A 27,949-nucleotide genomic window follows, 5' to 3' on the forward strand; every position below is an offset into this window, starting at 1 on the left:
ATTTAAACAGCATTTAAAAAAGGGGAGATTTGAAGTACTAGTCTTCTCTTTCCCACCTCAGGAAGCTTTCCTCTAGGCTTCAGAGGGTATTTGGTGAAGGAGACACTGTGATAGTGTTTGCACAATGATGATTTGTTGTTAAATTAGTCTTGGTGCACATTTTCCATTATGGCTAAAAATTATAAAATGCTCTCTGGATTAACACTACTAACAAGAAACTGATATTTGAGGAATCTGTATGAGGCACCACAATGTACACAAAGGAGAAGATCCCAGAGTGCTCTAGATTTCTTGCAAAAGGGTACAAAGAAAAGTGAGACAATCTAGTTGGGAAAAAAAATGCCAAAAGTAGTGGTAATATAACATTCTTTTTGTATGAATTCATTTTTCAAACCATGAAAAATTCAAATAATGTTCAAAGTTCATGTTTTGTTTTTTGCCATTTCAATGGGATTTTTACAAAATACATGGTTAAAGCTCCTATTAAAACTGAACTGTAGTGCAACCTCAACTATAGTGCAGTTATAGCACAGCATCAAAATACATCTCATACCAATCTCTTTGGAAGTTTTTTTTTTCCCAAAGTGAAAACAAAAGATGAAAGTGATAGTCAAACTAATATCCACAAAAAAAATAAGAATACAGACCAGAACATTTCCTCTCCTATGAGGTATAGTAGCTAGACAAGATTAGCTAGAGGCAACAACTGAAGCTTCTCTCCCCTTCAGGAGAGGACTACTTTTGGAATACAGGAGAAGAATTAGTACAGTGTTTTCTAAAATTTAAAATTAGCTTTGTTATGAAAGTCACACTTCAGTTCTATAAAGGAAGACTTATTTGAAGGGAAAACGAAAAGAACAAAGTTCTAATTACATTGCTAATGCCATAGACTATTAATACCTTTCATCATCATATTCTTTACCAATCAGTTTAACTAGTATTTGGAAATGAACAATTTGGATAATTACAACAAAAACTAATTAGGTGAATCTGTGGATTGATTAATAATTGCTATAGCCTCACAATATTGCACCCAAATGGAATATGAATGAGCACTTTCAACTAAAGCAGGATCATATCCAGAGACCTCATATACCATATAGTCTGAAGTCCAGGATCTTTAGTCCACTGACAGAATCACATATTTAGCTTTGGGGTAGGGAAACTGTTGTCCCAAAGAAAAACTGAGGCAAATTCACTAAGAAGTGTTACAAATTCTATCCAGAAAAAAGAGGTTATAAAAAAAAATTGATTAAAAGTCCTACTACGAAAATCCTAATATTTGCTATCGCGTATTTACTTTGATAAATAGCAATACATAGAACTAGAATATGAGGACCAAGGAGATATAATTAAGTGTAAACTTACCGGACTTTTTTCCCATTTTCTGTAATTTTTGTTACGTTTAATAATCCATACTTCTCTTGACCCTGTGGGAAGACCAACATTAGACAAAGATGATGACATTATATTTATGAACATGGGCCTCTATGTTCCTATTCATCAGTAGGATAAGCATTTGGCAATAAAATATTTTCACTGATATGACACTTGCAGAAATTGAATTATGTTTAAATATATGCATAATGATGAAAACAAGATGACAATGGAAGGTTCATCATTACTATTCAATAAGTGGGAAGATGACCCTATTCAGAGCCCCATGCATTCTGTTGCAAACTAATTTCTTTGACAGTTTGAGGCAGCAGACTGGAAATTCTGTGGCAGCTTCAGTTTGAATTAAGGTTTGTAAATGAAAGTGGCTCAACACATTGATGACATACTGTACGTCCTCTCTTTAAATGATTGGGTTAATTGAAGACAAATCAGCCTTAGCCCTGAATTCTGTCAGTTAAGAAGAAGCTTTTAGAAGTTATTTTAGCACTGCATTTTTTTAAAACATACTTTGCAGACTCAGTAAAAAATGTTCTCACTCGTGTTTAATTTAGCTTAAACATTGGAAGTGAAACACTGCTTTGATGTCTTGTGTATTATTCCTCCCCATGAAGAGCTTAAAGATTAAAACTACAAACTGCTTTGCTATGCTTTGTGAATTAAAGAAATTAATTGGTCAGCATCTGCGTAAATTTGTAGATCTCTTAATGACTGATTAACCACCCCACACAGCAAAAAAAAAGTGGTTTGCAGGTGCCATAGAGTTAAATATTTTCCGATGTTATGCAACATTAAAAGGCATATTTTTCAAATTCTCAGAAAAAAAGGAAACTTTATACTTGTACTGTTTCAGATTTGCAGAATGACGTAATAAATATAAATTCTGCTACTTCTTCCTTTGTTATATGCAGTTTAGTTGTAGCCATGTCAGTTCCAGGATATTAGAGACAAAAGGTGGGTGAGGTAATGCATTTTGTTGGAGCCACTTCTGTTGGTGAAAGAGACTATGTTTTGAAACACACAGAACAATTTTTCAAATCTGAGAAAGGTACTCCTAGTGTCACAGCAAAACGCAAGGTGCAGCATAAGAAGTTAGCACACCCTTGGCCATTATCTTTGAAAACTCGTGGCGAACGGGGGAAGTCCCGGATGACTGGAAAAAGGCTAATGTAGTGCCCATCTTTAAAAAAGGGAAGAAGGAGGATCCTGGGAACTACAGGCCGGTCAGCCTCACCTCAGTCCCTGGAAAAATCATGGAGCAGGTCCTCAAAGAATCAATCCTGAAGCACTTAGAGGAGAGGAAAGTGATCAGGAACAGTCAGCATGGATTCACCAAGGGAAGGTCATGCCTGACTAATCTAATCGCCTTTTATGATGAGATTACTGGTTCTGTGGATGAAGGGAAAGCAGCGGATGTATTGTTTCTTGACTTTAGCAAAGCTTTTGACACGGTCTCCCACAGCATTCTTGTCAGCAAGTTAAGGAAGTATGGGCTGGATGAATGCACTATAAGGTGGGTAGAAAGCTGGCTAGATTGTCGGGCTCAACGGGTAGTGATCAATGGCTCCATGTCTAGTTGGCAGCCGGTGTCAAGTGGAGTGCCCCAGGGGTCGGTCCTGGGGCCCGTTTTGTTCAATATCTTCATAAATGATCTGGAGGATGGTGTGGATTGCACTCTCAGCAAATTTGCGGATGATACTAAACTGGGAGGAGTGGTAGATACGCTGGAGGGGAGGGATAGGATACAGAAGGACCTAGACAAATTGGAAGATTGGGCCAAAAGAAATCTAATGAGGTTCAATAAGGATAAGTGCAGGGTCCTGCACTTAGGATGGAAGAATCCAATGCACCGCTACAGACTAGGGACCGAATGGCTCGGCAGCAGTTCTGCGGAAAAGGACCTAGGGGTGACAGTTGACGAGAAGCTGGATATGAGTCAGCAGTGTGCCCTTGTTGCCAAGAAGGCCAATGGCATTTTGGGATGTATAAGTAGGGGCATAGCGAGCAGATCGAGGGACGTGATCGTTCCCCTCTATTCGACACTGGTGAGGCCTCATCTGGAGTACTGTGTCCAGTTTTGGGCCCCACACTACAAGAAGGATGTGGATAAATTGGAAAGAGTACAGCGAAGGGCAACAAAAATGATTAGGGGTCTAGAGCACATGACTTACGAGGAGAGGCTGAGGGAGCTGGGATTGTTTAGTCTGCAGAAGAGAAGAATGAGGGGGGATTTGATAGCTGCTTTCAACTACCTGAAAGGGGGTTTCAAAGAGGATGGCTCTAGACTGTTCTCAATGGTAGCAGATGACAGAACGAGGAGTAATGGTCTCAAGTTGCAATGGGGGAGGTTTAGATTGGATATTAGGAAAAACTTTTTCACTAAGAGGGTGGTGAAACACTGGAATGCGTTGCCTAGGGAGGTGGTAGAATCTCCTTCCTTGGAGGTTTTTAAGGTCAGGCTTGACAAAGCCCTGGCTAGGATGATTTAACTGGGACTTGGTCCTGCTTTGAGCAGGGGGTTGGACTAGATGACCTTCTGGGGTCCCTTCCAACCCTGATATTCTATGATTCTATGATTCTATATTGTAAGGGACCATTCAAGGCAGAGTGGCCTGTTAACACCGCTGCAGTCATAGTACCAAAAAAAGAGGGTGTCAGTGATCATTATAATAAGCCATAAATATAGTATTTCTGTTCAATTCATGATTTTTAGTGCCTATCAGAGTAATGAATTTAAGCTCCCATGCTCATCTCTTGAAAATGTCATGTAGGTTTCCTTTGAAGATGAAAACTGATAGGTCAGATATACAGAGATTGCCTTGTGAAAAGTATTCATCCACAGGTGACAGGGTGTTTTTGTCTTTTATCATTTTCCTGCGAGAGTTCATTTGAGAACGCAGCGATTATCTGATTTCACCCCCACAGTTATTTGGGCGTTTACTGCACTAGATGAGATAAAATCCAGATACTTTATATACCAGCGGTTCTCAACCAGGGGTATGTGTACCTCTGGGACTACACAGAGGTCTTCCAAAGGGTATGTCAACTCATCTAGATATTTCCCTAATTTTACAACAAGCTACATAAACAGCACTAGAGAAGTCAGTACAAACTAAAATTTTATACGACTTGTTTATACACCTCTGTATACCATACATTGAAATGTAAGTACAATATTTATATTCCAATTGATTTTATTATATGGTAAAAATGTGAAAGCAAGCTATTTTTCAGTAATAGTTTTGTATTTTTATGTATAATTTTGTAAGCAAGTAGTTTTTAAGTGAGATGAAACTTGGGGGTATGCAAGATATATCAGACTCCTGCAAGGGGTACAGTAGTTCGGAAAGGTTGAGAACCACTGCCATATATATATATACACATACACACACACACACACACACACACACACACACACACACACACACACCACATGCTGTGATAGGATCCACAGATCTTGAAAAGTGTGTTGGTGGACCTTAAAATTTTCACAGGTCACCACATAAAAACTAGCGGAGCTCAAGCTTTCCTTCCAAAAGCTGAGCTATTGCTAGAGCAGAATGCATACTACTGACTCATTAGGTTCCCATAATTTCAGTCTCTCTTTAGCAAGACACCACTGGTAGCAGGAAGCTCAGAAACAACAGCTGTAATTACCTATTACACTTTATTAACAATAGGAATTGCTTCATGCCTTTGACCTATCAAAATGCCAGCTGAACAAAAATAGTGGAGATTTCCCTTTGAGATGCTAGATAACTTGCCATAAATTATTTATTCCACAAGCAAGTCCTAACTAAATACTCTGAAAAAAAAAATGTAAGCCATTAAAGAAAATCTTCCTATCCCTACAGGGACGTTGTAAAGATATTGTTTGTATAACATGTAAGCATGTTACAATCTCAAATAATAGGCATATGAGATACTGAATCCTATTCTAAGAAAAAATCATTCAACATTTTCTTTTCTCACATTACTGGATAGAGTCTAAATCCTAATGTGAGTCCTTTTTAAATGTAATTTCAGAAGCAGATGCAAGCCACTGAGAGAAAATCCTGAGACACCTTTACTTTGTTTAAAAGCACAAGCAGACTTGCTGTCTTAAACTATCTAGTGCACCTGTTGCCTGACATCTACATGTCTATTAGGAGACTACTTGCATACTGACTGTGGCTTGGTGCTTTGGCGAGGAAGGAGAGGATTCATTTTCCAGACAGTTGGATTTTGAAGCAGCTGGATATTCCTACAAGAAAAACAGATTATGCAACCAGTTATTCTTTCCTACAATAATAATCTTCATACCATCAATCCTGGAAAGAAAAAACATAAAAGTCATTTTACAATCTCAGTCCTGGACTACGGATTGTTTTTTGAAGCATAAATAAAATGCTAATTGTTAACCCAGCAGGAGCTCCTGCAAGGTTTACAGAATCCAAACAAACTGAGTTAATGTGGACATGTTCGCTGAAAAGGAACAGTAACACCATCTTCTCTATTAGTTTAAAATGCTGCTTCTTAATATAAGCAGAATTTTTGTATGGTATTTTAAAAATTTACCTGTGTTGTCAAAAGATAAATCATGTTCTGGATACTAATGTGTTCTGGGTACAGTGGGAATACCGGGAATAAATGTTCAGAGGAAATATGCCTGTACTTGGTTGGTAACTGTACAAATACAAAATTACTTTAATGTGGATAATTACATAGATTTTGCTAAATATTCTGAAGTAGTTTTAGTTAAATTTCTTGTAATCATCAGTGACTAGAAGTTTCTGAAAAAAGTGCAAGTCAATCAGGTTTACTGAATTAGGATTAACTGTGCCTTAAAAAGGGAAGTGCTAAATCTCCAACTGAAAAGAAAGTCATCCAATTGAAAAAAAAAAAGAAAAAATAAAGTGTTTTCTCTGAAGCTGTTTATGATCATTCTGCATTTGAAAAGTTGTGTGCAATTCTCCCCTACAGATCTTCAGAGGGGATATTTCATATAAGAGATACTGTTTGATTTTACCTGTTATTGATGGAAATTCTCTTTCTTATTCACTTTCCCAGGAACTTCTCCAAAGGTTTGACCAAAACCAGATTAGTAAACTGGAAAAGCATTAAGTTTTCTAAGGGCATGCATAATACTCATGATATAAATGTTTGAAATCTACCCGCAAGTCTAACTATAATAGTAGCACGCTAACTTTTTTAAAATCATGGTCACGAAGAGCATTAGAGTTGTAGAAAAGAATCTGAAAAATAAAATTCAAGTTTCCTGATATTACTTCACTTCTAAGGAAAGACACAAAAATCTCCTCTGATCGTCACACAGAAGTGTAAATGTGGACAAATACATACAAACACCATAGAGTGTATCGCCTGCTGCTGCTAGGCACTGAGCAGGTACTAACTGACATTGCGTTGAGTTATAAATTGTGAAGTGAATTTTTGTAGCCCACTTGGTGACCTATACTGCTGCTGCTGCCACCCACTTCAAGTGCTCCTTTGACTTCAGAGAGAAAGTAGTAATTTTGTTTTTTTCCCAGAAATTATTTATTTCCTAGAAGTTAGATGTGTTTCAACAAACAGTGATCTGTATTACTATCTGCACCTACCACAAGCTAAGTGCATTTTAGATTGGGGATATAACTTTTCCCTTTATTTTCCGTTAGTGCTATGAAATTTTAGGTGGCCTTTTTTTAAAAATTTAAACAGGAAAACTCCAATGCATCTGATCATGGGCCACTCCTCACCACATCCCATTCCATCCAAGCCAATGAAATGCCACGATGGTCATCTATCCACCTTCCAGTGATCTGAACAATGGTTGTGATATTTTCAAATTCCACTTTCCATTCAAGGTTAGCTTTTTGCTCCTCTCTATATTTTCATCCTTCCTCAGAACATTTGCACATTAGCAAAGAGACTGCAGTTGTTGTAGAGCATTCACAAAGTGCATTCTGCCTCACCAGAGCATGTAGTAGGCTCTTACAGCCAGCCATAAGAGCTCACTAGGTGAAAAGGAATTAAACTATTACTCAGTCTGAATATGCATTATATATGCAATGCCTTGAAATGCCGAATGCAGTGGCTGTATCACCTGTCAGGGATGGTCTAGATAATACTTAGTCCTAGCATGAGTGCAGGGGACTGGACTAGATGACCTCTACGTCTTGAGGTCCCTTCCAGTCCTATGATTCTATGACCAATCATTTCCTAGCTTGTTTTGAAAGGATAGGTATGGGGAAAAAGGAGAAGGTGTGGCACTGTACATCAAGAACATATACACTTGCTCCGAGGTCTAAGAGAAAGTGAGCAAACAGATCTACTGAGAGTTTCTGGGTGAGGATAAAAGGCAAAAGAATAGTAGCGATGTTATGGTGTGTGTGTGTGGGGGGGTCTATTGTAGACCACCAAATGAGGAAGAGGAAGTGGATGAGTCATTCTACAAGCAGGTAACAAGATTTAGCTAACACATGAGCTAGTATTAATGTGGATTTTAACTTCCCTGATCTCTGTTGGAAGACTATTACAGCACAACTTAACATGTCCTGCAAATTCTTAGCATGTGTAAGGGACAATCTTCTGATTCAGAAAGTTGAGGAAACAAGAAGCGGGTCATCCATTTGGATTTGGTTTTGACTAACAGGGATGAAGTATTTGCAAATGGGAAGGTGGTTGGAAACTTGGGAGGAAGTGATCATGATCTGACAGAATTCAAGATCCTATGGAAAGGAGGACATGAGAACAGCAAAACAAGGACATTAGACTTCAACAAGGTGGATTTTAACCAACTCAGAGAAATAGTAGGCAAGGTCCCATGGAAAGATCAATTAGGATGAAAAGGAGTTTAAGGGGGCTGTCAGTTCCTAAAAGATGTGATACTAGAGGCTCTACATCAAGCTATTCTGACGCACAGGAAACGTAAGAAGAGCCATAGGAGGCCATGTGGCTGCACAAGGATCTTTTTAGCCATCTAAAAACAAAAAGGTATACATACAGGAAATGAAAGGAAGGGCATGTCACCAAGGAAGTATATTTGGTAATGGTGCAAGCATGGAGGGACAAAAATCAGGAAAGCCAAGGCAAACAATGAGTTACAGCTGGCAAGGAATGTCAAAGATAACAAGAAGGGGTTCTTCAAACCTGTCAGACAAAAAGGAAAGATCAAGGACTGTGTGGGTCAGCTGCTCAATGGAGGTGGTGAACTGGTAACAGATGACGTTAGAAAGGAAGAGGTGCTCAATGCCTACTTTGCTTCAGTCTTCTCTCAAAAAACAACATGTGACCGGACAACTAGCAAAGTTACCATAGACAATAAAGGGGAAGGGATGCAAATCAGAATAAGTAAAGAACACATTAGAGATTTTCTGACCAATCTGAATTAATTCAAAACAACGGGGCCCGATACTATTCACCTGAGGGTACTAAAGGAATTAGCTGAAGAAATTTCGGAGACACTGGCAATAATATTTGCAAACTAATGAATGACAGAAGAGGTCCCGGAAGACTAGTGCTCATCTTTAGAAAGGGGAGAAAGGAGGAGCTTGGGAACTATAGACCAGTCAGCCTGACTTCAATATCTGGGAAGCAACTAGAGCAATGTATAAAACATTCAATTTGCAAATACCTGGAGAATGAAATGGTAACAACTAGCAACCAGCGTGGCTTTACCAAGAAAAAACCATGCCAAACCAGCTTGATTTTCTCCTTTGACAGGGTAACTGATTTGGTGGATAGCCGGAATGTGGTGGACATAATATACCTGGACTTCAGCAAGGCTTTTGACACAGTCCCACATGACATTCTGGTAAGTAAGCAAGCTGGAGAAATGCGGGCTTAGTGTAACTTAGTGGATGCACAATTGGCTAAACAATATATAGAAAAGAGTAACTATTAATGGAATGATGTCAGATTGGAGGGAGGTCTCAAATGGGGTTCCACAGAGATCTGTTCTGGGTCTGGTGTTGTTTAACATCTTTATTAATGACCTGGTTGTAGGAATAGAGAGCATGCTGATCCAATTTGCAGAGGACACAAAGCTGGTGGGGGGAGGAGGGATTGCCAACATTCTGGAGGATAGAATTAAGATTCAGAGGAATCTTTATAAATTGGAGAACTGGGCTATAAACAATAAATTGAAATTCAACAAAGACAAATATAAAGTGCTAAACTTAAAGAAAAAACAAATGCAAATACAGAATGGGAGATAACTTGCTTGGCAGCAACCCTGCTGAAAAGGATCTGGGAGTTGTGATGGATCACAAACTCAACATAAAGTCAAGAATGTGATGCTGTTGCAAAAAAGCGCAACTTCAGATTGCAACAACAGAGGTATACCATGCAAGTCACAGGAGCTGATAGTACTGCTCTACTTGGTGCTGGTTAGGCCTTAGCTGGAGCACTGTGTCCAGTTTTACTTACCAATGTACAGAAAGGATGTGGAGAAACTGGAAAGGATCCAGAAGTGAGCAAAGATGATCAAAGGGATGGAATTCAAGCCATATGAGCAAAGGCTGAAGGAACTGGATAGATTTAGTATGGAAAAGAGGAGATTGAAATGTGCCATGATAGCAGTCTTCAAATACTTGAAAGGCTGCCATAAAAAAGATGGAGAAAAGTTGTTCTCCCTTGCCACAGAAGGCAAGACAAGTTCACACTACAGCACAGCAAAGTTAGATTAAATCTCAGGACAAACTTAACTCTAAGAACAGTAGGACAATGGAACAGACTGTCTAGGGAGGTTGTGGAAGCTTCTTCGATGAAGGTTTTCAAAAAAAAGAGGCTGGATAGCCATCTGTGTTGGATGGCTTAGACACAAGAAATCCTGCATCTTGGCAGGGGGTTAGACAAGATGCTTTCCCTTCTTACCCTATGATTCTATAAACTTTTGTACTAGTTGCCTTTAAAGTCAGTGCAAGGTCTTTGTATTTGTGCAGCTGGATTTGAGTTAATCTACAACAATTCTCCAATGTGAACAAGCTGCTGCAAGTGTTACTTCTTTACTGGCTCACGCTGTTTCATCTAGTTCCACTCTACAAAATAGCGCCCAACTCTCCGTTTGGTGCTATGAGATAGGTGCATCAGGGACCAAAGAATATAATGGTACAACCACAGCCATAAGGCAGGCTGAGTATGCATGCACCAAAATGGCAAAACACCACCGCTGGTGCGTGCATGGCAAAACCAATTTATAAAACTTTTATTTGCTCAGTGTCCTGCAACAACTTCCTCAGTTAGTATAGACACACCCAAGGACAACCCAGTGATAACAAGAAATCTTACTCCAGGAGAGGAGTCTTTGGTGAAAAACAAGGCCTACAAAATTAAGCCTAAAACCAACGGAGCCCATTAAATACATGTCAGTACTCCTGATTTGGCTGGACCATCCCTGAGTTTTGAAATTAGACCAAGAACAGGATTTAATGAGGTGGGCTCTTCTATAGGCTAAGATAAGCATCTAAAGGTAAGTCTGCACTGCAATAAAAAGCCCATGGTGAGTCTCAGAGCCTGGGTTAGTTGACTTGGGCTCAGGCTGAGGGGCAAAAAAATTACAGCGTAGACTTTCAGGCTTGGGCTGGGGGACCCTCCAGGTTCTAGAGCCCAGGGTCTAGCCTAAGCCCAATATCTATACTCAATATTTAGCCCCATAGTCCAAGCCCAAACCAGATAACCTGGACCAGCTGAGGCTGTGCTACAGGTCTTTTATTGCAGTATAGACGTGCCTTAAGTGTCTGAATGCTTTTAGAAGCCATGAGTCATTGAATATATGATTCACAGAATGCACACACCCCCAAACTCCCACAGCCCCCAGGCCCCAGTTTAGGTGGAGAATGATCTCAACACTGGCAAGTATATAACTGGTGACACACTGTCAAGAACATGGCAATATAATGGACTACTATAGCTCTTTGGACAGAGTCCTCACATCAGAGTAGAGAATTGCCACTTCCAGAAAAGCAAAGATTAACAGATTCAGTCTAATAGAACATAGTGAACAATCACATCTGTAGCACTTTTCATCCATCTACCACAAAAGGCTTTCCAGGGGAGGATAAGCACTTTTGTGCTTAATTTGTGTGTGGAAACTGACACAGTGCCACAGAACCAGGCTTCCTAACACCAGTGTCAGGTTTCAGAGTAGCAGCCGTGTTAGTCTGTATTCGCAAAAAGAAAAGGAGTACTTGTGGCACCTTAGAGACTAACAAATTTATTAGAGCATAAGCTTTCGTGAGCTACAGCTCACTTCATCGGATGCATTTGGTGGAAAAAACAGAGGAGAGATTTATATACACACACAGAGAACATGAAACAATGGGTTTATCATACACACTGTAAGGAGAAGGAAAAGGAGTACTTGTGGCACCTTAGAGACTAAAATTTATTAGAGCATAAGCTTTCGTGAGCTACAACTCACTTCATCGGATGATCACTTAAGATAAGCCATCACCAGCAGCGGGGGGGGGGGGGGGGGCAGGAGGAAAACCTTTCATGGTGACAAGCAAGGTAGGCTAATTCCAGCAGTTAACAAGAATATCAGAGGAACAGTGGGGAGTGGGGTGGGAGGGAGAAATACCATGGGGAAATAGTTTTACTTTGTGTAATGACTCATCCATTCCCAGTCTCTATTCAAGCCTAAGTTAATTGTATCCAGTTTGCAAATTAATTCCAATTCAGCAGTCTCTCGTTGGAGTCTGTTTTTGAAGCTTTTTTGTTGAAGGATAGCCACTCTTAGGTCTGTGATCGAGTGACCAGAGAGATTGAAGTGTTCTCCAACTGGTTTTTGAATGTTCTAATTCTTGACGTCTGATTTGTGTCCATTCATTCTTTTACATAGAGACTGTCCAGTTTGGCCAATGTACATGGCAGAGGGGCATTGCTGGCACATGATGGCATATATCACATTGGTAGATGCGCAGGTGAACGAGCCTCTGATAGTGTGGCTGATGTGATTAGGCCCTATGATGGTATCCCCTGAATAGATATGTGGACAGAGTTGGCAACGGGCTTTGTTGCAAGGATAGGTTCCTGGGTTAGTGGTTCTGTTGTGTGGTGTGTGGTTGCTGGTGAGTATTTGCTTCAGATTGGGGGGCTGTCTGTAAGCAAGGACTGGCCTGTCTCCCAAGATCTGTGAGAGTGATGGGTCGTCCTTCAGGATAGGTTGTAGATCCTTGATGATGCGTTGGAGAGGTTTTAGTTGGGGGCTGAAGGTGATGGCTAGTGGCGTTCTGTTATTTTCTTTGTTGGGCCTGTCCTGTAGTAGGTGACTTCTGGGTACTCTTCTGGCTCCGTCAATCTGTTTCTTCACTTCAGCACGTGGGTAATGCATGATAGAGATCTTGTAGGTGTTTGTCTCTGTCTAAGGGGTTGGAGCAAATGCGGTTATATCGTAGACAATGGATCGAGTGGTATGATCTGGATGAAAGCTAGAGGCATGTAGGTAGGAATAGCGGTCAGTAGGTTTCCGATATAGGGTGGTGTTTATGTGACCATCGCTTATTAGCACCGTAGTGTCCAGGAAGTGGATCTCTTGTGTGGACTGGTCCAGGCTGAGGTTGATGGTGGGATGGAAATTGTTGAAATCATGGTGGAATTCCTCAAGAGCTTCTTTTCCATGGGTCCAGATGATGAAGATGTCATCAATGTAGCGCAAGTAGAGTAGGGGCATTAGGGGACGAGAGCTGAGGAAGCGTTGTTCTAAGTCAGCCATAAAAATGTTGGCATACTGTGGGGCCATGCGGGTACCCATCGCAGTGCCGCTGATTTGAAGGTATACATTGTCACCAAATGTGAAATAGTTATGGGTGAGGACAAAGTCACAAAGTTCAGCCACCAGGTTAGCCGTGACAGTATCGGGGATACTGTTCCTGACGGCTTGTAGTCCATCTTTGTGTGGAATGTTGGTGTAGAGGGCTTCTACATCCATAGTGGCTAGGATGGTGTTTTTAGGAAGATCACCAATGGACTGTAGTTTCCTCAGGAAGTCAGTGGTGTCTCAAAGATAGCTGGGAGTGCTGGTAACGAAGGGCCTGAGGAGGGAGTCTACATAGCCAGACAATCCTGCTGTCAGGGTGCCAATGCCTGAGATGATGGGGCGTCTAGGATTTCCAGGTTTATGGATCTTGGGTAGCAGATAGAATACCCCAGGTCGGGGCTCCAGGGGTGTGTCTGTGCGGATTTGTTCTTGTGCTTTTTCAGGGAGTTTCTTGAGCAAATGCTGTAGTTTCTTTTGGTAACTCTCAGTGGGATCAGAGGGTAATGGCTTGTAGAAAGTGGTGTTGGAGAGCTGCCTAGTAGCCTCTTGTTCATACTCCGACCTATTCATGACGACGACAGCACCTCCTTTGTCAGCCTTTTTGATTATGATGTCAGAGTTGTTTCTGAGGCGATGGATGGCACTGTGTTCTGCATGGCTGAGGTTATGGGGTAAGCGATGCTGCTTTTCCACAATTTCAGCTCGTGCACGTCGGCGGAAGCACTCTATGTAGAAATCCAGGCTGCTGTTTCGACCTTCAGGAGGAGTCCACCCAGAATCCTTCTTTTTGTAGTGTTGGCAGGAAGGTCTCTGTGGGTTAATATGTTGGTCAGAGGTGTGTTGGAAATATTCCTTGAGTCTGAGACGTCGAAAATAGGATTCTAGGTCACCACAGAACTGTATCATGTTCGTGGGGGTGGAGGGGCAAAAGGAGAGGCCCCAAGATAGGACAGATTCTTCTGCTGGGCTAAGAGTATAGTTGGATAGATTAACAATATTGCTGGGTGGGTTACAGGAACCATTGTTGTGGCCCCTTGTGGCATATAGTAGTTTAGATAGCTTAGTGTCCTTTTTCTTTTGTAGAGAAGCAAAGTGTGTGTTGTACATGGCTTGTCTAGTTTTTGTAAAGTCCAGCCACGAGGAAGTTTGTGTGGAAGGTTGGTTCTTTATGAGAGTATCCAGTTTTGAAAGCTCATTCTTAATCTTTCCCTGTTTGCTGTAGAGGATGTTGATCAGGTGGTTCCGCAGTTTTTTTGAGAGTGTGTGGCACAAGCTGTCAGCATAGTCTGTGTGGGATACCATCATAGGGCCTAATCACATCAGCCACACTATCAGAGGCTCGTTCACCTGCGCATCTACCAATGTGATATATGCCATCATGTGCCAGCAATGCCCCTCTGCCATGTACATTGGCCAAACTGGACAGTCTCTACGTAAAAGAATGAATGGACACAAATCAGATGTCAAGAATTATAACATTCAAAAACCAGTTGGAGAACACTTCAATCTCTCTGGTCACTCAATTACAGACCTAAGAGTGGCTATCCTTCAACAAAAAAGCTTCAAAAACAGACTCCAACGAGAGACTGCTGAATTGGAATTAATTTGCAAACTGGATACAATTAACTTAGGCTTGAAGAGAGACTGGGAATGGATGAGTCATTACACAAAGTAAAACTATTTCCCCATGGTATTTCTCCCTCCCACCCCACCCCCCACTGTTCCTCTGATATTCTTGTTAACTGCTGGAATTAGCCTACCTTGCTTGTCACCATGAAAGGTTTTCCTCCTTTCCCCCCCTGCTGCTGGTGATGGCTTATCTTAAGTGATCACTCTCCTTACAGTCTTTATGATAAACCCATTGTTTCATGTTCTCTGTGTGTGTATATAAATCTCTCCTCTGTTTTTTCCACCAAATGCATCCGATGAAGTGAGCTATAGCTCACGAAAGCTTATGCTCTAATAAATTTGTTAACACCAGTGTGGTGCTCTATCTATTGGACACACCTTTTCCCTTAAATACTAGTTCTATATATAGTTGAGTATTTGAATTTTTTTCCAGCAAGCTGAATGGGGATTTGTTTTTGCTTTATTTTTCAATATTCTATTTGCTCTGTTGCCAGGTTAAAGTAATATTTTAATAAAAGACCAAACAAATTTAATAACTTGTAATATTACCAATAGGTTTTTAAAATTCAAAGTTTACTGTTCACTACTTATGTTTCCTGTTTAGTTTTGTATTCACCAGCTTTGAAAATGAAAATAACTAGCAAACATTTTCAATATCTGGCTTGCAAACACAGCAGAACCTTTATTTTAAAAAGGAATCTTTATAACACTTTTGTTTTAATCTTATTTTTACAAAACCTTATTTCTGATTTAACCTAAACAGGTTGAAGTAAAAGTGTTCTTCAGTGTGTGAAAGCAGCTGTAGGAATCAAAAAAGTGTCTTGGTTCTCCAGTCATTGCTGAAACCTTAACTCTATAAGGTGCTGAGTGTCCTCAACTGACTTCAGTGGGAACCGAGAGCACATAGAACATCTAGCCTTGAAGCACTGTCTATACTAGGAAAGTTTCTAACTAGTTTTTAAAACAATTTCACTAAATTGTTTCAGTAAAAATGTTTCAAGTTGCCCAAAAACCTTGCCCACATGAGGTCACCAACTGGATTTATAATTAGTTTAGTTGAACTATTTTTTATCCTGTTTGAATTTTGGGGAAAACTTCCGCAACATAGACAGGAAGTCTCTGAATTCCTAATGCTGATAAGATTTAGTTCTACACTGAAAAAACATCAAATGGATGTCACATGTTTACTCTGATATTTAAAACACTATCAAACTGACAAGTGCAACATCTTTAGAAACACTGGTAAATTACTCGTGCAGGCCATAAATGGCTATACCTTCTTCATTATGGGAATCAAACAGGCAAAGCTGTCATAGAACCCTTCAGGTCAGGGATTCTTATATTTATGCCTTGTACAGTACCAAACACATTATTATGCTTTAATTATTTAAGTCCATCTGAGTCCATCCATCTGAAGTCAGTATCACTAACATTTACTAGTCCATGTTTTGTCTCCCTCAATATTTAATTATTCCTTGTTTGTTTGTTTTTAAACAAACATATTATAAATGTATATAATGCTTTCAATAATACACCTATATCTACCCAAGGGGCACATTATACCTATATTATAGTATCAGATGATTTTAAAACTACACAGTGTTGGTATATTTTATTTTGAAATAGCTGATTGTTTCCCATTTTCTTTCAAACTGGTCCAAGTTCTGTATTGTTCTTACCAAGACTTGCTCCATTATAAGGTTTATTCTGATCAGTTTGAACCATACTGTCTTTTGTGATCATGTTCGGTTCATCTATACCAGTGGTCACCAACCAACCAGTGATCTCCAGTGGTGCAGAGTGGCTGCCACTAAGGCAGACTCCCTACCCCAGCCCCATGCCGCTCCTAGAAGCGGCCAGCATGGCCCTGTGAGCGGGGGGGCGCGCAGGAGTCTCCCTCTGCACTCTGCTCCTGCCTGCAAGCATTGCCCACACAGCTCCCACTGGCCAGGAGAGCTGCAGTGGCGGTGCTTGCAAAGAGGGGCAATGCATGGAGCCACGTTCTCCTCTCCCTCCCCCGCAGGGGCACATTGGCCCCTTCCGGGAGCGGTGTGGGGCTGGGTAGGCCGGGAGCCTGCCTTAGCCTCACTGTGCCTGCCACCAACCAGGATCCACCAGAGGTAAGTCCAGCCCGGCAGGAGGCCTCACGACAACCCCCAGCCCCCTCCTGGAGCCAGCACCCAATATCCCCTCCTGCAACCCGAACCCTGTCCCGCAGCCAAAGCCCCACCCTGAGCCCGCTCCCAGAGCCAGCACCCTGCACCCCCTCCTGTACCCCAAAACTCTGCCCCAAGGTGGAGCCCCTTCCTGCACCCATATTCCCAATTATCTAATTTTCCCCTTTGCCTTTATTAAAGGGAAATTTTCAGGAAGAAAGCATGCATTCAATTCAACTGATAGGTATCAGATTTTAACTAGTTTAGTTTATTTTATATCCTTGGTATTGCAAAGTTACCTATGATTTCCATTAAAATCCTGGGACAGATTGCTCTGGCTGAATTATGAAAGCTAGAAACTCATCAGGATACAATGCTGGTTTCATTTCTTCTCCATTTATATTGATACCTATAATTTACTGAAAGGATCTTATGGTAATAACTAATTCAGCTATTGCTAAAATCGGGGGGGGGGGGGAAGGGTATAGTGGGCACACTTGTCCCTTTAATTTTACTTAAGATAAATTTCTTTATATTTTGTTAGTATAAGATCCTAAGTGAGGGGACCATCAACAATGGCTGTGCAAGGAGAAGCTTTTAAAAATGAGACTGAAAGAGCTCAGTTGATCTCTGGAGAGAAATTAGAGCCACATATTTAGCACTTGCAATATCTGGTATACAAGCAAAAATAGCTCCATGTGACAAGAGCATATCCAATATTACTAGCTGAATGTTCTCTTCACCAAACCAAATACAATGGAACTCGTATATTTGTTAAAGAATAAGTCAGTACATATTTCTACTGTCACTCCCATCTTAAAGGTAATATTTAGCTTGGCAAATACCATGTGCGTCTAGTATTACTGTGACAGTGAAACCCATATAAACACCTCTTGAAAAAGAAAACTAAATGTTTGCACTTCACCAGTGTTTTCATACCATCTCTCTGTTGCCGGCAGTTCAAGCGTTCAGATACAAGATACCAAGCATTTTACATAACTGATATTACATTGCTAAATATTATCCATTTTTAACCAAAACATAGGTGGTTTCTAATTAGAGGCAAGTAAATGGTACTGAACATCCAAAGCCTAAATTAATGTTAGTTAAAATTCATCAGCCAATCAAATGAAGGCTTTTAGAAATAGTTTGGAAGAAAGGAAAACAGTCCAATAAAGATTAAAAAAATAAACTACTCTATTACAAAATAAAAAGAAAGATACCAGTTTATCAAGTTGTCCTTGATTTTACTGAACATTTACACACACTGCATGGTAGGTAGCATAGAAAAACTGCCAATAATGAATCCTTCAGAAATTAGTGTGAATTAAACACTTCACAAACCAGACAATGGCCAAAATTCTAACATGCTCTTTTACACATTCCTACCTTATCATTGGTGTCCAACACAATCGTGCTGTGCCTCCACTTTGTTAAAACTATTGGTTCTTGTAGCCTCCTGTCCAGACTCCTACTCTTAATTATTTCTCTTTGCTGCTGTGGTGAAGCATTATACTAAAGAAGAGAAAAATCACACTATCAACAGGGTCAAATTTATACTAACATAAAACCCAGATAATTCATCTGTATATTTTCCAACAACACAATTCTTCATAACATCATTGATTCATCCATGAAACTGCAAACAATAGCCCCCCCCCTTTTTTTTTAAACCCCAAGTCTTGAAAGCTAAATTGTCTGGTGCTATTTTCTGCAGAAGTAAATAGGAACTAGCCTGATGTGATCATGCATTGTACTGTCATCCAGGTGTTTGATTTCTGGTTCCGAATTCTTACTGCCTGCACCTGTAGGCACTGGGAATGCCACCAAAGTGTTATCAGCCACTCTTCAGACTGGAACTAACATTGGATTTAGATCTTTACTATCCACACTGGGAAGTGTTAAGAGCACTACAAACAGTTGTATAAAAGGGGTGTGTCATGTCACCCTACTGTGAGACCTCTGGACCAAGAACTATGACAACATCTGAGGGTGCAACATCCAACCCTATTTGTCCAGAAGGCTGGTTCGTGGGGGAAGAAAGGAGACACTGCAGGGTAGTCTATTTGATACAGAAATTCCTGTCTCCTAGTGGTGGTAATGCAATAACTTTACTTCCTAGACCAGATTTATGCTACATTTAAGCACAAAGAAGGATATATTTAAGAGTAAAAAGTTACAATTTAGTTTAATTTCCTGACAGTATCCAAAGATGCATGACTTAGAGAAAGGTATAAAGTCTATAAACGGGGCCATGCATATTCTGTATAATACTAGCCCTAAATTTTGCAGCAAGCCTATCAATCTCTGGTACAGTAGCACTAAATTATCAAGTGCACAGAAATTCATGTAGCATCCAAGTAAGTAAAAAAAAAATTCCAAACAAAGCTTTATTGAATATACAAACAGCAAATAAGAATATGACATGACATTTTAACAATAAAAATCTTGACAGGGATTTCTTTCTGGGGCAATGCTGAAGTCACAAAACCTGCGCTTTGGAACACACTGGACAACTAAGATTGTACTTGTTGATTCATCACACAAGGGATTGTAATCTGCTGGGCACGGCATATGACAGAAGCAGGACACCAGAGTTATTAAAATGTAAAAAGGGGATGATGACACTAACCTCAATCGTAAAGTGCTTTAAGACCTACTGATGAAAAGTGTTATGTAAGAGCTAGGAACTATTATTCTCATATTTGCCATTGACTCATTATGGTGACATATGGCAAGTCACAACCTCTTAATGCCTCAGTTTTTCCATGCGTAAAATGGGAAAAACACATACTGATACTTATGAAGCACTTTGAAGTCTACTAATGAAAAGTTGGATGAATGTAATGAATTAACATCCTGAGCTGCACCACGCTCCAATAAAGAGTCAACACTCCTACTGCCATGGCAGATACCATGCTTAGGTTAGCAGCTTTTCATTTTATTGTATATAGGATTCATGCTTCAACAAAAGATGGTCAAAAAACAGTGATTTTTCATGTCTTACTGAAATATTTCAACATGCATCATAGGAACGAATCACTCCAAATGGAAAACCTCATGCTAAAAAGAATAAAATTTGGTAACTGTGTCTAAGACAGATTTATAAGTCTCCTATACCAGTAAGAATTATTTCACATTGAGAACGCAGAGCCATATTTATTTATCATGGATTCAGTACACATTTGCATGACAATTGTAACAAGTACAGTAAAATAGTGAGGTGTGTGTGGAACAATTTGTTCCCGTCAAATCAGAGCTGAATGATCAGCCATTTAGTCTTTCAAAAGTGTTTTTCCTCCATGTGTGCTGGAGTGCATCTAATCTCTGGTTACTTCCTTGCCAGGGAAATATCTACTTCGCAGGTATCTAGTCCACAGCAGCACTCTCACAATTCACAGTATATCAGCAGCTAAGCATTATCTAGAAACCTGGCCCATATTACAACTAAAAACTGAACTGTTTGCTATGGAACCATTCTTACAGTTAACTCAACTTCTAGGATTCAAACAGTGTTCTTAAAAGCACAAAGCAAATTAAGAAACGTATAGGCTGAAAACGTATTAGCTACTTATTTCCTGCTACGAAAAAATGGGGTTACTACTTAATTTGGTAATATTAGCAGTCTGTGTATGCTTCTGTATTTGATGGTTTTATTTTTAATATGCTTTTAAAATACTGCACAAGTTCAGAGTCCAGGATAAGTTCTTTGAATTCCACTGAAATAAAAATTAAATGTATCTTAAAATAAATGTTAAATTTGTAAAATATGCAGGGCCTAACTGTACATGATCTATAATCAAAGGCACCTCTGGTACCATCACAAGCCATGAGGAGACTTTACTTAATAGGACAAACAAGTCCATTCTGAAGGAGAAGGCACCTGTAAGTCAATATAAAACCTAGGTTTCAAATGTTTCTGCCAAAAAAGCAGAAGACACAGGCAGAGTTCAGGTATGAAGGTCTGATGACAGCCTTGTTAAAATTCAGTGACAATAAGCAGTGCTTCTTAGCAGCTTAAACACTTTGCATTGCTAATGTAAACAGTGTTAATATACCCTGTAAATTTTCTGAGAGAACATTTGCCATTTTTCTATTTTCTCACATTGCAGGTGTCAAATAAACATCTTTATGCTTGAATGTTTAAAGATTGTTTTCATTTCCTCTTCATTGCACAATACATCTCAAAAATAGTGGAAACAATAAAATGAGGATAAAGCATATTTCTAGGCTAGAGATAAACCCTAGACTTTAAAAGTATAGGAAAACAATCTATTTACTTTAAGACTTATTGCTGTCAAGTCATTTTTCCAAACCTAACAGAAACAACTGTCTCCCATGTGACATGCTTTTAGGCAAGATTCTTTATTAATACTTAATGCTGCCTTCAGAAGTCATTTGACATAGTCTAGGCACTTCTGAAAAGTATGTTAATTTCTTCTCTATAAAAGTAAATGACTGGCTTTTTTTTTTAAATCCCAGCATAAAATGCATGTAGTTTACATGAATTCCATCACCAAATACATCAACATTCTTCTTCTTGTTGTCTATACAGTCATGTTTATCGATCTGACCATTGTTAGTCAGTCTTTGGAACTGGTAACAAGCAAGGATCATTTATAAGGTTAAAGTAGGCATGTCCAAGATTATGGATATCCTGTTGCTACTGATGAAGTGGGTTTTAGCCCACGAAAGCTTATGCCCAAATAGATTTGTTAGTCTCTAAGGTGCCACAAGGACTCCTCACTTTTGTTGGTACTCTGTAACCAGAGGACTAATACTTAAGAATGAGCTTGAAGAAGGTTAAAGCTCGTGCTTTAGGGCATACAATAAATTGATCAACTCAGGAGGTTAAAAAGGTATCCTACTATCATCCCCATGTATAACTAGATGATGAAGGGGGCTCCAAGCTTTTCACAGGGTGTAACATTCTTAATTGAGATTATTAAGATCACTATTGTCCCCTCCCAATCCATCAGTCACATTACATCACTGTGACAACTACAGCAATATATTTACATGAAAGAATTACGATCAAGTACCTTTACATTTTAATGCACTTTATCAACAAAAATTGAGACGAGTCAGCACCATGTGACAAGCCAGGTCTCTGAACCATCAGTAAGTGCTCCATGGACCAAAGTTTGGGAACCAGTAGACAGCTATAGTATAGATATTGTGACAAAGTTCCTCCTCTGCCTTGGTGGGTCCTGCGCTTATTGGTGGATTTGCTCACCTCAGAGGTTCACTGCAGCCCTCCGTTTGGCCACTTTCATGGTTCAAATCTGCCATTCGCTCAGTTAGCCTCATCACTGGCCAATAAGAACAATCCCCGCAGTCTCTGCTGATCCACCTAGTGGATCAGGAACAGGCCAGGGACCTTCCCCTCTGGTAGAACCCACAGTCCAGGTCAACTCCTCTGGTATCAATTAGGTAGTTGAGGGGATGGAGGAATGGGGGGGAACCCGGGCCCATCCTCTACTCCGGTTTCCATCCCAGGGCCCTGTGGATTGTAGCTGTCTACAATGGCTCCTGTAACAGCTGCGTGACAGCTACAACTCCGTGGGCTACTTCCCATGGCCTCTTCCTAACACCTTCTTTATCCTCACCACAGGACTTTCCTCCTGATGTCTAATAATGTTTGTACTTCTCAGTCTTCCAGTAGTATGCCTTCTCACTCTCAGCTTCTTGCGCCTCTTGCTCCCAGCTCCTCACACGCACACCATAAACTGAAGTGAGCTCTTTTTTTAAACCCAGGTACCCTGATTAGCCTGCCTGTCTTAATTGATTCTGGCAGCTTCTTGATTGGCTGCAGGTGTTCTAATCAGCCTGTCTGCCTTAATTGTTTCCAGAAAGTTCCTGATTGTTCTGAACCTTCCCTGTTACCTTACCCAAGGAAAAGGGACCTACTTAACCCGGGGCTAATACATCTGCCTTCTATCACTCTCCTGTAGCCATCTGGCCTGACCCTGTCACATAATGCATAGTAGTTTTCTTAATTCTAAATCTTTATATACTGCTTGCTGCAAGAAGTAGACTTGATGAACCAACTGATTTGGTAATGCAAGTTCTGTGTGCTTATGCTACAATCAATTTGAGGCAGGTTCCACGCAAAACTGAAATCTTATGCCATTACATAAAAACCACCATAGAACGCCACCTCAATTTATCCTACTTTTCGCCATCAGTTTCCCTACACCATCATGGAGATAGTAAGCACAATTTTCATGACTAGGTAGGAATTCTCAAACTACTGTATACATTAAGGCCATGTCAATACTGTACAGAGCTGCAGCAGCGCAGCTGTACCGATACAGTTCTCCAATCTGCATAAAAAACCTCTGCGAGCAGCAGAAGCTATGTTAGTGGAAGAAGCTCTTACTCTGGTGTAATTTTTGTGGCTCAGTGGGGTGATTTATTCACACCCCCGAGTGACAAATTATGCCAGCGCAAGCTGTAGAGTAGACAAAGCCTAAAAGTAACCAGGTCTTATTTCTGTTCTGTTAATGTGGTATGGCTCAAGGATGTGTTCTAGCCCATTTGTGTCTATTTGTAGCAGATGTCCTCATTCTTATGTAGATGAGGCATCTGTCAGTTTCTCAAGTTTCAGGGAGAGCATTGGTTCCTCTTTCTATGTCAGAAAGTCTTTCCTCTTAAGGACATCTATAATCAGATGAAAAGGAATTGGACACAGCTTCATTGGAAGAATGGAGACAGAGTAGGCAACAAGGTTTTCTACAAGGCTGGCTCATTAAGTGAGGACTGGCTTGCCTCTGAAAGTCTGGGAGAGTGAGGGATCGTTTTCCAGGATAGGCTGTAGATCTAAAACTACAATACCCACCTGGGAAAGTGAGGAAACAGATTGATAGACTGAGACGGGTTCCCAAAAATCATCTACTACAGGACAGGCCCAACAAGGAAAACAACAGAACACCACTGGTCATCACTTACAGCCCCCAGCTAAAACCTCTCCAGCACATCACCGATCTACAACCTATCCTGGAAAACGATTCCTCACTCTCCCAGACCTTGGGAGACAGGCCAGTCCTTGCTTACAGACAGCCCCTCAACCTGAAGCCAATACTCACCAGCAACTACACACCACACCAGAGAAACACTAACCCAGGAACCAATCCCTGTAGCGTACCTTGTTGCCTACTCTGTCCCCATATCTACTCTAGTGACACCATCAGAGGACCCAACCACATCAGCCACATCATCAGAGGCTCATTCACCTGCACGCCTACTAATGTTATATATGCCAGCAATGCCCCTCTGCCATGTACATTAGCCAAACCGGACAGTCCCTACGTAAAAGAATAAATGGACACAAATCAGACATCAGGAATGATAACATACAAAAGCCAGTAGGAGAACACTTCAATCCTTCTGGACATTCTATTACAGATTTGAAAGTAGCTACACTTTCACAAAAAAACTTCAGAAACATACTTCAAAGAGAAACAGCAGAACTAAAATTCATTTGCAAATTTAACACCATTAATTTGGGCTTGAATAGGGACTAGGAGTGGCTGGCTCATTACAAAAGCAGCTTTGCCTCTCCTGGAATCGACACCTCCTCATCTACTATGGGGAGTGGATTACATCCACCCTGATCGAATTGGCCCTGTCAACACTGGTTCTCCACTTGTGAGGTAACTCCCTTCTCTTCATGGTGTCAGTATATTTATGTCTGCATCTGTAATTTTCACTCCATGCATCTGAAGTGGGTTTTTTACCCACGAAAGCTTATGCTCAAATAAATCTGTTAGTGTTTAAGGTGCCACCGGACTCCTTGTTGTTTTTATGGATACAGACTAACTTGGCTACCCCCTGATAATTGAGATTTTAGTTTTTCCCACTGTCCCACAAAAAAAGATAATTTTCTGACTTGCAGAGATCTACTGCTGTTAAAAGTGAGACCACCACTTCAACAGCCTCTGAATCCAAAGTCTTAAGTGACTTCCACCAGTTCACTGGTGTGACTTTCTCAAACATCAGCAGCAAACATATTTCTTGAATGGTTCTTCTTCCCAAACTGGGTCTCTTTTACAGCCTGCTGCCATTATAGGTTTTCCCTTCTAGTGAGAGAATGGTATGGTACATCTCAAATCAATGAAGGCTATACTCAAAGAGCTCAAGACTTCTGGAATATGCTGTTCAAACAGTTTCACTTTTATTTCTACTGCCTGTCCCTCCCTTCTCACACTTATCTCCAAACTTCTTCTCCTTGTCCAGATCTATTCCGTCCCCAACGATCTTCTATTCATTGAACTTTTTGAAACTTTGCACTTTTAGAGAGAGGTAAAGGATTGACTCCATGTACACACATTTGCAGAGGGACAATAGGGTTGAGGTCTGTTATTTCTCACCTCTATATATTATTTATTTAAAAACATTTCTGCTGTTAACAAGCATGTTATCTCTGGAGACACAAATCCACAGTTTGAGAACTGCACTAAGCATCTCTGATGGTATCTTCTAGACTAAGCTACTATTTTTAAGCTCTGGATATGATTTTTGCAAAAATTTCTTGTTTTCATTAGCTAAACTATAAATGGTTACTGTTTTTGCAGCTATTTCAATACACTGAGACAAAATTTAAATTGTTTAATTGGAAAGGTTATACTATACCATTTCTTGATCTCCTCATTCTTAACATTTTTAATTTTGCATGTTACTTTTTTAATGTTACTTGCACTTTGTTCTGCTTTTACATTTTTCAATTTTAAGTTGTGTGTAGTAGACAGGACTTAGCATTTATTTGGCAGTACTGTGACCTCTGAGACAGATGATCACAGGTCTGAGTTTCAAAACCAAGATTTGGACTCGTATCTAATGCTGACAGAGCAAAGCTAAGAAGTGAATAATGGACTGTTGGTCTAATAAGGTATCAAAAACTGAGGTCCTTTTCTGGTGACTGTGCTGTGTGTGGTGGGTAAGGAGAAAATTGATGCTGTGTTAATTTCTTGACAAAAGGAAGACTATAACCCAGTTTTTATGGTCAATATTCATACTTTTAAACTTTCTAAATATCAATAACTGTGTTAGCTCAATGTTTAGAGACTAGACTAGAGTGATGGAAAGACCTAGGAGAGTCTCTAACGCACAAAAGATTTTTTCCTTCACTCCTGTTTCACTTATTTTGAAATTCTCTCTCATTTTTGCTTTCTTTGACCTTAGTCTATGCTTCTTAACTTATTTTTATTTTAATTGCTTCACTTCAGGGATATAGGACTCAGAGCTGTACTAGATAGATCAAACAGTGGTCTGATTTTGTATGATAACTATGTTCCTATCCCAGTGCGGGATGAAAGACTGAGAATGCATGTTGGAAATATGTCTGTTAGTCTCAATGTCCCCTTGACTTCTACTTGATGGGGAAAGAATTGCAGCACAATCTCAAAATTATTTATTCAGTATTTTGTAGATAGATAAAAGGAAATACTGTTAAACAATTTCTTAGACAGCTAGTACGTGTCACTCCAGACTTTACATTTTTTCCTTTATAAATTGTGCCTGATGTTCTCACAATTAAAATTAAGTATTTTTAGAACATACTTAACTCTTCATCTGGATTTTATGCATATGCAATATTTTTCCCTACACACCATTTTAATTCCCATATCACGGCTATAAGATCCTGAAGTGGTGTGTGGCAGAGGAGGGTTGAGGCTCCACTCTCAACATGATTTGGATATATACACACTGGATGGATTAAGTGTGGAGGAGAAAACAAAAGCTATTTAAGACTGCTAACTGTCACAAAGATAAGAAAATATTAGGGCTGTCAATTTAAAAATTGACGATTAATCGCACAATTTAAAAAAGTAATTGTGATTAATGGCACTGTTAATAAAATACCATTTAAATATTTTTGGATGTTTTCTATATTTTCAAATATATTGATTTCAATTACAACACAGAATACAAAGTGTACAGTGCTCACTTTATATTTATTTTTTTATTACAAGTATTTGCACTGTAAAAAAATAGTATTTTTCAATTCACTTAATACAAGTACTGTAGTGCAGTCTCTATCATGAAAGTTGAACTTACAGATGAAGAATTATGTATAAAAAATCTGCTTTAAAAATAAAAATGTAAAACTTCAGAGCCTGCAAGTCCACTGAGTCCTACTTTCTTGTTCAGCCAATCGCTCAGACAAACAAGTTTGCTTGCATTTGCAGGAGATAATGTTGCCCACTTCTTGTTTACAATGTCACCTTAAAGTAGAACAGGCATTTGCATGGCACCTTTGTAGCCAGCATTGCAAGGTATTTATGTGCCAGATGTGCGAAAGATTCATATGTCCCTTCATGCTTTAACCATTCCAGGGGACATGCCTGCATGCTGATGACTGGTTCTGCTTGATAACAATGCAAAGCAGTGTGGAGGGACATGTTCATTTTCATTATGTGAATCAGATGCCACCAGCAGAAGGTTTTTCAGGGGGTTGGGTTGTGTAGTTTCTGCACTGGAGTGTGGCTCCACACCTCGTCCCTCTCAGATTTTGGACGGCACTTCAGATTCTTAAACCTTGGGTCGAGTGCGGTAGCTATCTTTAGAAATCTCACATTGGTACCTTCTTTGCGTTTCGTCAAATCTGCAGTGAATGTTTTCTTAAAATGAACATGTGCTATTACATGAAATATATGGCAGCATGTGGGTAAAACAGAACATTGGGGAACACTGAACTCCTTGGAGGAGAATTGTGACACAAATTTAATTAACACATTTTTTTTTAAATGAGCGTCATTGGCAAAGAAGCATGTCCTCTGGAATGGTGGCCAAAGCATGAAGTGCCATGCAAATGCCTGTTCTCACTTTCTGGTGACATTATAAAGAAGAAGAGGGCAGCATTATCGCCTATAAATGTAAACAAACTTGATTGTCTGAGCGATTGGCTGAACAAGAAGTAGGACTGACTGGACTTGTAGGCTCTTAAGTTTTATATTATTTTATTTTTGAGTGCAGTTATGTAACAAAAAACCCCTACATTTGTAAGTTGCACTTTCATGACAAAGAGATT

General features: G+C 39.9%; 1 protein-coding gene across 11 annotated transcripts in view; it reads right to left on the bottom strand.

Moving 5' to 3' along the window:
* Positions 1-27,949, bottom strand: part of ARHGAP12 (Rho GTPase activating protein 12) — a 146,903-nt gene that overhangs the window by 34,745 nt on the left and 84,209 nt on the right. For all 11 annotated transcript variants that reach the window (XM_038389271.2, XM_038389268.2, XM_043509542.1 and 8 more), the window contains 3 exons: positions 18,307-18,432; positions 5,564-5,638; positions 1,369-1,430 (listed from right to left, as the gene is read on the bottom strand). In XM_038389271.2, coding sequence (XP_038245199.1) covers positions 1,369-1,430; positions 5,564-5,638; positions 18,307-18,432 — 263 coding nt within the window. The remainder of the gene's footprint in view (positions 1-1,368; positions 1,431-5,563; positions 5,639-18,306; positions 18,433-27,949) is intronic.

This window comes from Dermochelys coriacea, chromosome 2, assembly GCF_009764565.3.
Source record: "Dermochelys coriacea isolate rDerCor1 chromosome 2, rDerCor1.pri.v4, whole genome shotgun sequence".
Lineage (NCBI taxonomy): Eukaryota > Metazoa > Chordata > Testudines > Dermochelyidae > Dermochelys > Dermochelys coriacea.